General features: G+C 36.5%; 1 protein-coding gene across 1 annotated transcript in view; it reads left to right on the forward strand.

Moving 5' to 3' along the window:
• The window catches only part of HNRNPD (heterogeneous nuclear ribonucleoprotein D), a 38,027-nt gene that overhangs the window by 21,022 nt on the left and 4,505 nt on the right, over window positions 1-12,500 (forward strand). Inside the window, exons 3-6 of the mRNA XM_004703227.3 lie at window positions 3-43; window positions 1,852-1,908; window positions 10,712-10,880; window positions 12,166-12,327. Coding sequence (XP_004703284.2) covers window positions 3-43; window positions 1,852-1,908; window positions 10,712-10,880; window positions 12,166-12,327 — 429 coding nt within the window. The remainder of the gene's footprint in view (window positions 1-2; window positions 44-1,851; window positions 1,909-10,711; window positions 10,881-12,165; window positions 12,328-12,500) is intronic.

Raw genomic sequence — 12,500 nt, forward strand, 5'->3', positions numbered from 1 at the left:
AGGGGGCGAAGATCGACGCCAGTAAGAACGAGGAGGATGAAGGGTGAGTAAGGGGCGGCCCGGGAGAGTCAGGCCCAAGTAGTTCCCCCACCTCCTCCTTCCCTCCGCCATTAAGCCTCGTTCCCGCTTCTCCCCCGCCTGCCCACAGGCCCCGGTGCAGGCCCTGCACTCTCCCCGCTGCTGGCCGCGGGCTCCCGGCCTTCGTCTCCTTCGCCCGGCCTGCCGCCCCTCCCCCACCACACGCGTTTCCCCCTTAGCCGTCACCATGCTGCTCCCGGCCCGCCCTCCCGCGCCGCCCGTCTCCTCCCACCCAGTTACCCGCCGGGATTTTTTCCCGCCGTCGAGGCGTACTTTTTTTTTCTTCTTTCCTTAAAAAAAAAAAAATTCCCGTTTAACCTCCCCCTCGTTTTCTAGGCCCCGGCCATTTAAAAAAAAATGCGGACACTCATAAAAGGCTTTCTGCCTGTATTGCTAAGGATGAGCTGGCGCTTCGCACCATCCCGAGACGGTGCGATTTTTTAGAAGCACATGCTTTGGGGGCTGTCCCGAGCGCCCGCCACCGCCGCCCCCTCTCGCTCCGGCTCCAGGCCAGATGGATTTCTTTTTGCATTTTTGAAGTTTGGCTCTGTCGTACAACGCCTTAAGTGTCTAGGCCCCGCGATCGGGCCACGGACCAGATCGGGCCTGGTAAAATGCCTGGTGGCTCGCTCTGCAGGCTTTAGTGAAGTTTCTGGGCGGCGGGGCCCGCTCCTGACCGGCCTGCCCTGCCCCCACCCTGCTGTCTGTATTCTCCCCGCGCACCCTTTTCGCGCCCTCAGTTATTGGGCTCCCCAGACCCTAGTTTTGTTTGGTGCGTGTGTGGCCCCCGGTGACTAGGATCCATTTTGGTCCCGATTCTTCTCCTCGCTTTCTCAACCCACTGTAAGGCCTTCCCGCCCGCTTTTACAAAATGAATGAAAAGCACCCTATTGTGCTGAGAGATGTGGGGGTTTTTTGGGGTGTGTGTGTAGCTTTTTAAGTAATCATTCGCTTTCTCCATCCGGAGTAACACTTGCATATAATGCTGAAAGCTGCGTTTAGAATATTAAAATGCAGCATTTGGGAGTGAGACTGTAATACTGGAGTTAGTAGGAGCGACTTAATCGGGGTCTTTCTTGCGTGTTCTTAACAATTTCCAGTTACTGAAGTTGGCCTTGGGTTAACGCTTCTGCACCTATTTGTAACGGGGCAGAGAGTTGTCCCCCCCCCCCACCTCCACCACACTACCTAACCAGATAGATAGTGGTGGGAGGTAAAAGCAATGAAATGTCGCTCTAATCCAGTATTAGAAAACAGCTATATTCTTTGAAAAAGAGAGTACAAGATTTGGAGGGGGAGGAAGAAGCGTTTGAGAAGAGTTTTGGAAATAGGATTTAATAATCCCAGCCCTGGCAGGTTCTTGTCAGGCTGTTTTGCTGATTGTGCTGGTTTGGGGGTGGTGGGAAGGGAAGTGGAGGTGGGAGGGAAAACTAGTTTTTCTTGGTTAAACAAAACAACTAATCTTGAGTTTTGTGAAATTCAAGGAAGGAATATTTTAAATACCTGGGAACGAACGAACTTTTTTTTTTTTTTTAAGCATCTTGGGTTTTGTTTCCTAAATACTCTCCTTTGGTCAAAGGCACCAAAGTGATTAATTGTAAACAGTGGGGCACGTTTTCTATTAGCCCCAGTTATCAAGTCACAAAGCAGTTCCCTTTATAATTACCTACAATAGAACTGAAGTGTAAATGAAGTAAAGTTTTTAACCCTAGCAATGTGAAAAACTAAAACTAGAATTTTGATTGGTTGCTGTACCGGTTGTTAATTCCCTAGCCATTCAAACTCCTCCCCACGACACACTGAAGCAGCGGCGGCACAGCGGGAAGAATGGTAAAACTTTTAAATTTTATTTCTGTTTTGTAAAGGTTTCAATGGCCATAACATATAGAGGGTTTGTGTTAGTTGCCCATTAATCCCCAGGAAATTCTAGACATTAGAGCAGCAGGATGTTTTGTTCCTGGGATATCAAATCTGTTTAGGCTTAGTCTTTGTAATCTTTGGGCAAAATTGATACTATTATGGTTTTTTATCTGTGCTAATGCATGTAATTTCGGTTTGGCCAATTTAAGCTAAGTATAATTAATAATTTTTATGTGGGGAATGAAACATTACTACAATTTCAGTATTGACTTACATCAAAACTTTGTCGGAATTCTAATTTTAATGCTAAAAGGTACTTGATAAAACGTGCTTAACGTGTCTTGCATGTTATTATACTAAGATTAAAAATTCTGTAAATGAAAAAGTATTGTGTCAATGTTAGAAATAAGACCTTTGAAATGGTATGGTATAATGAAAACTTGTTTATCCTCAATCATTTGTAAATAAAACTAATAGCAATTGGAGGAGAGCTGGTGTGGCTTTCTACTACAGTTCTTTCAGATTGTTCCTTTTCAGGGTCATTTGGCCTGGTATATTAGTTCTATTAGGTTGACTACTATATATATATTGGAATATTAGGTTGACTAGTGTACACAATTGCATGACTCCTCTTGAAGGGGCTGGTAGGTTGAGTATTGTTTTTTTTTTGTCCCGCCCTAAATGTCCATTTTTCCACCTTTAGGAGCATATTTGAGTTTTCCAGGGGTTTGTATCCACCAGCACTGGAGTATGGAGGGCCACAGGTGAATAAGTAATTTGCAGATAGTTATTAATCCTAATGTAAACTACATTCTATCTTAAGAACCTAGTCAGAGTAAAATTTTAATCTTGAAAAATTTTACTTACTATTGTATTCTCATGGCAGTCTGTTCAGTGTTTTTGCTGGAAATACAGCAGACTAGATATAGGCATAGGGGAAAACAGGGAAGGGGGCACAGAGACTGGTCAGATTTTGACAAGATAAAATTAGATGAATTTAATCTATTTTACTATTGGGTGCTGTAGTGATGCAGTTTCACCAGTAGTTATGATGATAAACTAAATGAGCTTAAATTAAAACTATTTAAAAGCTATTACTATATATTTTATTATTAAATTGTAATTTCCTGTAATTTTGAATGCTCATAAACTTGGGTTTTTGAAGGTCATTGTTAAACTTTAGAATACTTAACAACCTACTTGATACTGTGTAATTTTATAGCTTTTTTGGAGGGTGACTTGATGTAAAGCAAACATAATTAATGAGCATGTTAAATGACGATTGACATCCACAGAAATTGTTTTTGCTGTTGTTCATTTGAGGTTAAGTATACTTAAAAACAATGTTCTCATTTGTGTAAGATCTATTACAGGTTTTCTAATGACTGCCTAAACACCCAGCCACATCATGTTCCCCTCAAGACCTTTAAATGTTTTTGGTGCTTCAGAACATGCTCCCATTCTGAATCGTAGCAGTTTAATAAAATGAGGGGTCTTCAAAAAGATCCCTGGAAAGGGTTGTATTCTCTTTTAGTTTCATTTTTTCCATGAGCTTTTTGAAATCTCAGTCATGAATAAGCCTGGTTGTGCTTTTTAAAAGAATTCTAACCTGAGAAAGTGAGTAAAGTTTTACCCTACAAATGTTTCACACATCAATTTATTAGATTTTTTCATGTAAGAGTGAACTAATTTTAGGAAGCGGGGGATGGTTCTATAGTTTAATGTAAGTATACCCCCTTTAATTTTTCCAGTTTAGCATTCATAGTTTTGCTTATAAGCATGGGTATTAACCCATTTGATTTCATAGTGCAGACTTGTTCTGTTCAGTAGTGTTTCTGCCCTTTGGGGGTAGGTACTTTAAAATTATTTTGTGTTTGGCAAATGAACGACATGCAATCTAACAAACTAGTGAGCAGAGGGTGTGTATAGAGAATTTAAAATATTAGATTAGTGGAGAACTAAACTATTTACTTTTACTTTTAGACACGGTTTTACATTGACTTGACTGAATTGTGTTAGAAAGGAAGGTAGGCCCATTTAATTAGCCAAAGAACAGCAATACTACATATGACAGTATAATTTTGGAACTGTCATTGTACAAATGTAATGGACCCACACGTGCTTTCAGTTTTTGTAATTTATATTCTAATGTTCATGGAGCAGTTCGAGTTCTCTAGGGCAATTCGTTTTTGCCAAACTTGATTTAGTAAAGGTGGGTGAAGAGTAAAGCTGAGACCATGAGAAGGGTCTTGGTTGTAGCATTCTCTGTAACTTTTAATAAGTTGCCAGTAGTAAACTATAGAAACCGCTCATGTAGGTCTTAGATGATGAACATGTAAGCCTTACATTGTAAGGGAAGAAGTTTAGTAAGACTTTTTTTTTCATGTTAAGACTATTTCAAATTCATATCTATCCTGAAAGATAAGAATATACTGGCCCTTTAGGTTTGTAAATGGAGAAAACTTACTAAGTTTTCTGAGGTACTTATGAGAAGGCTTCAAAAAATTAGTGGAAAAATCCCTTTTTCTCAAGAACCTTTTGTAGCCTCTTTGCATGCCTTAAACCTGGTGTTTTTCTCAAGCCATATGAATCATTTTGCATATTCATTTTTGATGTATGTTGTTAATACTGCCTAGACCTTCTGATGTCTCAGACCATACTAAGAACATTGAGTTAACAAATTTTGGATGACTAGTTGTAGGTTGCAGATGCTGGAACTTTCCCCCATTCCACTACAGGTTTTGCACTTCATATGTAATGTACATTCACAAATGGAGTAAAACATACCTTCTGTTAGTCCCAAGTTTGATTTGACTTTAGGCACGTTTTAATATTTTAGTAGCTAGGGCACTGAGCTGGATGTAGGAAGCATGGAATTTGTTTCTGTTACTTCTCTTTCAACAACAGTGTGGTCTCAGGTAATATAACATGTTTGTTAACTTGGTTTGTTGATTTATATGTGGGAAACAACGCTCATCATGGCAAGATTGACTACGTAGCCTGCTTTGATAGCTTGTGTGTGTTTATCAGGTACTCTAATAGTTGATGCTGTCTGTGATTTACTCCTGTGGAGTAAAGGTAAGCATGTTTCAGTCTCTGGAATATGACATATTGTACATTAGAGGTAGACATGTAAGAATATTTGCCAGAGGGTGGGGTGGGGGCTCATTATTTGCAAAGTTTCGCCAGTAATTTTAAGTCTGGAATTGTGCGCTGTAGAATCTTGCTTATCTAGATTTTAAACCATCACAAAGCCCAGATAGCGTAGAATTCCACTTAACACAGTCTTTACTACACCTAACACAACTTTTTAGTCCTGTTAAGTGAAATGACCCCCCCCCCAAAAAAATTGTCACCAAATATGAGGACTTCAAAAAGTTTGCGGGAAAAAGTTTGCGGGAAAAGTCCTTTCTTTTAGTTGCATTTCCCAAAAACTTATGAAAGTCCCCTTGCTGGCTAAAAAAAGCAGTATAACAGAGGATGTCGTGGAATGGATTGTCTATAATTTTCACTTAACGTTTATTGAAAAATATTGGGGTTTAAAGCGTTGCAGGAGCTAAAGTTTTGCAAAGGGATAAAAATTTGTAGTTTTAGACTTTAGCGCTAAATTGCTTTTCAATAAGAAACTGTTTGTAATTTTTAACCAGAACATTAACTGACAGATTGGTGAAACTCCATTCCCTAGCGCCTAGGTAACTCAAGTTTTACCTCATAAAACATTGAGTTTATTAAAGTAAAAATGAGAAAAGGTGTCATTGCTTCCTTATAATGAAACGTAGATGGGGAAATACTGGTTTAAGCACCTACAAGTTGATTCATTTAATAAACAAGACGCTATGGCTTAAACTTAGCTCACTCTTAGAGTAAATTAGGTTCATTTTAAAGTCTGGAGTAATGAGATTTAATATATTAGGCTAGAGGTATTAATTTTGCTTTGGAAATCTTATCCATTGCATATGTTAGTCTGGAATGAAAATAGGATTCCACAATTAACTTGAAAGTAGTGTCCTCTTTAATATATAAGAAAGTTTGTGGGGAGGGTAATTACTCTAGTGATGGGGAAATAATACTGGAATTTGAATTATGGGCTAAAGCAGCTTTTAAAAAACTATTGGCCATTTAATAGTTTCAAATAACTAAAAATTTTTGTTCATATTGTAGATGAAGTATTAAAAAACTTTTTTTTACCTGTTATTGGTATGTTTAAATGTCAACCTTATGTAATTTCTACACGTTTTAAAATCCCAGTCCTTGGTTGGTGTAAATAAGTTCTAAGCCACTAACCAAAATACTGGCCTTTTGAAACTACCCTTGGAAGGCAGGCATGGCCATCTGTTTCTGGAATGTAAAGACTTGAAAACTCGAGGGAACAGTTCTGTTCTGCACCATGGTTTCACCATGGGTCTGACTCCACTTCAGCTAACAACAGCACTCATGTGAAATTAAGTGAAAAGCAAATTCCAGTCTTGACCCTGATTATAGATGACTAGTGAAGTGAGCTAACGCTCAAAGACTGTAACTGAAGGAAATACACTGTTTTTTTAATTTGTTGGTAATATTTCATTATAGTTTATATCATTTTAGAATTTTAATATGAATAGTTGAAGCAATATCAAAAAGTATAAATATTACACGCATACGTCCCTTATAAAAGGTGACCGTGATTGGTCAATTATGGTAGATACCTGAAATGCGTTTATTGGGGTAACATTTTGTTGTAGTACTTAAACTGTCAGAACTTGCTATGAAACCATGATTAAGAGTTTGAGAAAGTGTTTCAGAGTTAAAGTATACTTTTTGTTTTTGATCTACATTCCAATTCCAAATGTGTGTGTTTTATCATTTTATCTTAAATAACAGGGCAATCATCCCTAAACCCTAGTGATATTAATTTTTAAAAAGCCCAATTCCAACTCAGTAGACCATAAAAAATACATTTCCTTGGTCGGAAGAAGCAGTCTTTAAATTGGTTCTTTTCTACCAACCAGTACTGTTCCATATGTATTTTTTCCATATTTTATGTTTTTTGAATTATTGCTTACTATTTCCATTAAGTACAATACAGATGATTCTTAAGTATAAATAAGTCTTCAAAATGAGCTTGGAAACTATATTTGAGAGACTTGGTAGCCTAATATCCAGTATTTATATATGTACATGGGTTATTTTAGCATTATATCTAGTTTATTTTAAACCCTTCACATTGAACAAAGTAATCTTTAGCTCTGTTTATAAAAATCTCTCCTTGATCCTTCCTCCTTAATGTTAGAAAATGTCATGTAACTCATCCATATAGCCTATTGACTTAAAAAAAAGAATAAATGAAAGCGTTGTTTGACAATATAACTTGTTGATTATTGTCAGGTGATTATGGTTATATTTTTTATTGAGCATTTAAGATGTGTCCTGCTCTGTTCTCTGCTCTTTTAATGCCATTTAATCCTCTGCAAGTAGTAGGATAAGCTATTCTTTGGAATTTGGTTTTTTATTCTCAAGATCTTACAGATAGTAAGTGGCAGAGCTGGGATTCAAACTGGCAATTTGGCTTAAATGCCCTCTATTAACCTTCCTTTCTCTAAAAGGTGACAAAGTAATGTCCCACAAAGCTGTCTAGATTCCTGAGTAGTACTGGATGGCTATTGAAATGTATAACTTACTGTTAACAGTAGTTAGGTAAGGCTAGTATTTTTTTTTTTTTTTTTGGTAAGGCTGGTATTTAAAAGCAAGGAGACTTCCATTATTGCTTAGGTGGTTGTAAGTGGAAGCCCTACATTTTAATGAGGAAAATTTGAATTACAACTAAGGGTCTAATATGCTTTAGGGTCCCATTTCTGGTGCTATTTGAGGAAAGTCTTCTGACAATTTTAACATGACTGTTCAGGATTTTTCTATTGGAAAACATGTACACCTCTTGCAGGGGTGACTTTGAAAGTCAGTCTTTGTGCTTAAGGACACAGGTAATTTGAATGGCATCCACAAATACTGTTTTTTCAGCATTCAGATGAAATATTTATATTGATACTATTTTATGCAATCTCATGATTTGAAGGGGTGCAGGTCAGAATACTGATGTTGTAGACAAGCTAAATAAGTTGCCATTTCACCAGAATCTAGATGAACAGGCATGATTCACAGCTACTTGTGTGGGTTACATTTTGGTAATCCTGCTAATTAGAGATGTGGATTTAATACATCCCATTTAGAAAGATAGTACAGAGTTGATAGTTTACCTGTGAATATCAGTTGTGGGGCAAATTTTATTAGAGAATGAAATAAAGCCATAGGATTTGGGGACTGCCAAAATAGATGTTAATTTATTCTAAAACAATAGCACTAAGTCTCTTGCCTAGAGATCATGCTTTTTCTTGACACATTGAGAAAGTTTAAAAGGGCAGCATGTGCCCCAAAGTAAAGGTAGAAGACTGAGAAGGGAGTAATAACCCTGATTATGGGAAATCCAGGGAGGAAATGAGGAAACCTGACAGATTGTAGGATTGCAACCAAAGTCTCAGTAATTTGGATGTGAATTGAATGGGAAACTAACTTCCTATGTAAGTTTACAAATGAAACACTAAGGTGGGGGCGGGATTTGCATTAATTAATTGCTCTGAATTCACATCAATGAAGTACATTCTGAAGTAGCATAATGTATCAGTGATGATTGACCCCCATAGTGTTAGATCATGATTATTAAGTAGTAAAAGTTAATCATGAAGTGGGCTATGGAAGGCAAGCAGTACTTTTAAGGAAGGTGGAACTTCCAGCTCTGAAATAATTAGTTCTTTGTTCTCTGTAAAGATGCAGAATAGCTGATACTTTACTATAGATTTTATTCCAGTTATTTCAGAGCCTGTTAACTTATGGGTTTTATATATTTATATATGCATATATACACATGTATATGTAATTGACCAGGATATTTAATATGTAGATAAATCAGGAAGGATAGCATTTTTGGTAAACCTTTTTAACTCTTAAGATTGGCATATGCAACATTTTAAGGTAAAAATGAAATAGACTATTAAAGGTGAGAGTTGTTAAAGCACTTTACTTAGTGCCAGCATGCTTATCTAATATTTACAAAATCTGGTATAACCTATGCTGGGGAAAACACTTGAGGCTTGTGAATAATAGTTTAGATATGCCTCATTCTCTGTGTTATAGTACTTTCACAAAATAAACATGGCTTTGGTTAAATAACAGTTCTGGGGAACAGATCAGACACAATTTTCAACTTTTAACTTTTTAAAATATGGCCTTAGTTATTTTGATTGGGCTAAAATAATTTCAGACCATCTTTGCTCAATTATTTATTTGAAAATTTTCTGTGATCAGAGATGTAATTTTATAACTTAAGTCTCAGTGGAAGTGGCTTCTATACTAGAACTTCTCATGGATATTGAGCACTCGAAGCCAATGCTTTATTGTAGTCATTTTTATTTCTGGTCTTTAAAAATACCAGTGGGCTCTTCACCTTTAAAGAGTAAATATTAGTAATGAACTTTTATCTGTAATGAAAAATATTCTTTGCCTTTAGATTAAAAGTTAGCTATATAAAGAAACATTAATATGGAATGAATATTTAGAAAGTGCTTTATTTGAATAAAAAGCATGTATTATGGAGAAAACAACCCATATCCCACAACATTGACAGTAAACATTAAAATAAACCTGCGTAGCATTATGGATGTATCGAATATAAAATAAAAACATGAAAATTTTACTTGAAAATTAAGTTTTTAAAATGGCACAGGTTAAGAATGCCTGTCCAAGTTGAAAATGTAACCTGAAATGGGAAGCAAAGAATATACCTAAAGTAATTCTTTGTCAATTTAAAGTACTGTTGTCATTAGAAGCAAAAACAAACTATAAAAAGATCAGTAACATGGCATTTGTGGGGAGAAGACTTAATTCCAGGACTGTTCTTTGGCTTATTGTAAGAGTGGGTATTAATGGCAATATCTTTAAATCCCACAAGATGGAGTAGTTCCCTAATGAAAGAAAGACTTTAATTTCTTTCTGGGAACTGGAAGTTAATACCAGCTCCTTCTCCTCAGATGAGATCCACCTCCCAGTTATGAAAATGAGAAAAAATGGAACAGGAATTTTATCATGGTGAACTTTTTCTTTAACTCAACAATTTCTGACAGTTTACCTTTGAAATTAAATTCTAAATCTGTCTCTTAAATTAAAAAGGTAGAATATATATATATATGTGTGTGTACATATATGTATGTCTTTCTTTTTTTTGGTAGGGGCCAGGCAGGATATAAAAAGCATTAAAAGAACTCGGATCTTAGCTATATGACTTGTTGCCACAAGTAATGATGATAAATAATAATTTACGTAATATTTCACCTTAAACTTTTTGTTTTTACTATGTACCTTTGGTCTTAGTTGCCACTCACTGCGAAGCCTATATGAAGCTAAAATTCTATATTTTGCTCCCGGTAACATTTAACTTATAATTTGAGAAAAACTTAAAATGAATGTCCAGCATTTGTACTTTGACAACATGTTATAAAAGTTAGCCTGTTGAAAGACTTATTATACTGCTCGCTTACTCTTCTCTACTGCAAGAGCAGCAGTGATATGTAAAACATTTTGGAATAGGATACTTCGGATGTGTGGTTATATAGGAAGAGTGACATTTTAATATGCTGCCCAGTTTTAAAAATGGTGCAGTTTTGAGGTGTGTTACTGATTTGGATAATATATAAGGCAAAGTTTTAATTTATTTTTAGCATTTTAATATTGCTTTTTGTCTTTGCAGGAAAATGTTTATAGGAGGCCTTAGCTGGGACACTACAAAGAAAGATCTGAAGGACTACTTCTCCAAATTTGGTGAAGTTGTAGACTGCACTCTGAAGTTAGATCCTATCACAGGGCGATCAAGGGGTTTTGGCTTTGTGCTATTTAAAGAGTCGGAGAGTGTAGATAAGGTAGTGTTTTATATATGTGTTTTGCTAAATCAGTAATACTTTAATATGTAATACAGTAAAAATGTGTGAAAGTTGGAACCTGTGTATATTGGAAAAGTGTCAGAGGAGAATAAGTATTTCTCCCTAAATGAGTGCTAGAAAGTGGTAACACTACACATCCTGTCAAAAGGAAGAACATTTTCATGACCATGATAAACGGAACAGTTCCATCGAGTTCCAGCTCTCACAGGTTTCACTGTATAAGGGGAGTTCAACAAGTTTGTGGAAAGAGAAGAATTTTTCCATAACCTTTTGAAACCCATTGGTATAACATATTGAAATGTGGATGGGTTGGTAACAGTGGATTTGCCCATTTTTTATGGTTCCCCTTCTGCAAGTCTAGGAAGGAAAAGCTTTATTAACCATAGACAGTTTTTATGATGGAAAAGTTGGACTCAAAAATTGTTTACTGAATATTGTTAGTGCAAGGCCTGGATGAATGAAAACTTATAAAAGCTTAGTTTAAAAGAAAGTGCTCTGGCAAATTCACAGAAAGACAGTGGAATTTGTAGGCGAGAAACTTAACCTGATCATTTTGGTCCTGGTTAAGGGAAGGTACCAACCACATTTGTGCAGCTGATGGACATCTTATAAGGCTCCTTAGTGGTGCAATGGTTAAGTGTATGGCTGCTTCCTGAATGGCTTACAGGTCAAACTTCCCAGTTACTGTGCCAGGAGAAAAATCTGGCAATGTGTTCTGTAGACATCACTAGCCTAAGAAACCCTGTGGAGGAAGTTGTATCTTCTCTGATTGCTCTGAGTCATAATTCACTTAATGGCAGAGTTTTCTGGGGTTGTGGTTATCTGAGCTCATTAGTTGTAAAGTTTGTGCTTGCCTCCTTTACGATCTGAACAACCTCAGATTTAGACACTGGTATATGTTAGTTCCTGTTATGCAAATAGTTAAAAGCATGATTAAGCGAAAAGTTGATATGAATTTCTCCAGAAACACCACTGAAGAGAGACTTGGTGATCTATTTCAGAAAGCCCATAGCCATAGAAAACCATGTGGCATGCAGTTCTACTCTGACACACACAGGGTATGCTGCCCCAAGTCAGAATTGGCAAGTGGTTTGGTGTTTGGTTTTATGTATTGGCCCACGTCATATCACCACATGACAGTTTAATTTTGAGTCAGTCATTATATACCTGGTATAATCTGTACTTAACTAATAATTTTTAAGTAAGTTTTCTGTGAACTCTAGTTAAGAAAAGCATTTAAAATGAAAAACTTCAATTTCTTTAGGTCATGGATCAGAAAGAACATAAATTGAATGGGAAAGTGATTGACCCTAAAAGGGCCAAAGCCATGAAAACAAAAGAACCTGTTAAAAAAATTTTTGTTGGTGGCCTTTCTCCAGATACACCTGAAGAGAAAATAAGGGAGTACTTTGGTGGTTTTGGTGAGGTATGTGTTAATGTTTTGATCTGGTTTATATCAAAATTAGTGTGAATGTAATTGTCAAATTACATAGACTAAAATTTGTGGGTTTTTCAAAGCTGTTGAAAGTTTGAGCAGTTTATCTTTGAATAAGGAATATTGTGAATACTTGATTAATAGATGCCTTCTCATTGAGCATC

Source organism: Echinops telfairi, unplaced genomic scaffold, assembly GCF_000313985.2.
Source record: "Echinops telfairi isolate 266 unplaced genomic scaffold, ASM31398v2 ScPeMD7_7468;HRSCAF=8506_0, whole genome shotgun sequence".
Lineage (NCBI taxonomy): Eukaryota > Metazoa > Chordata > Mammalia > Afrosoricida > Tenrecidae > Echinops > Echinops telfairi.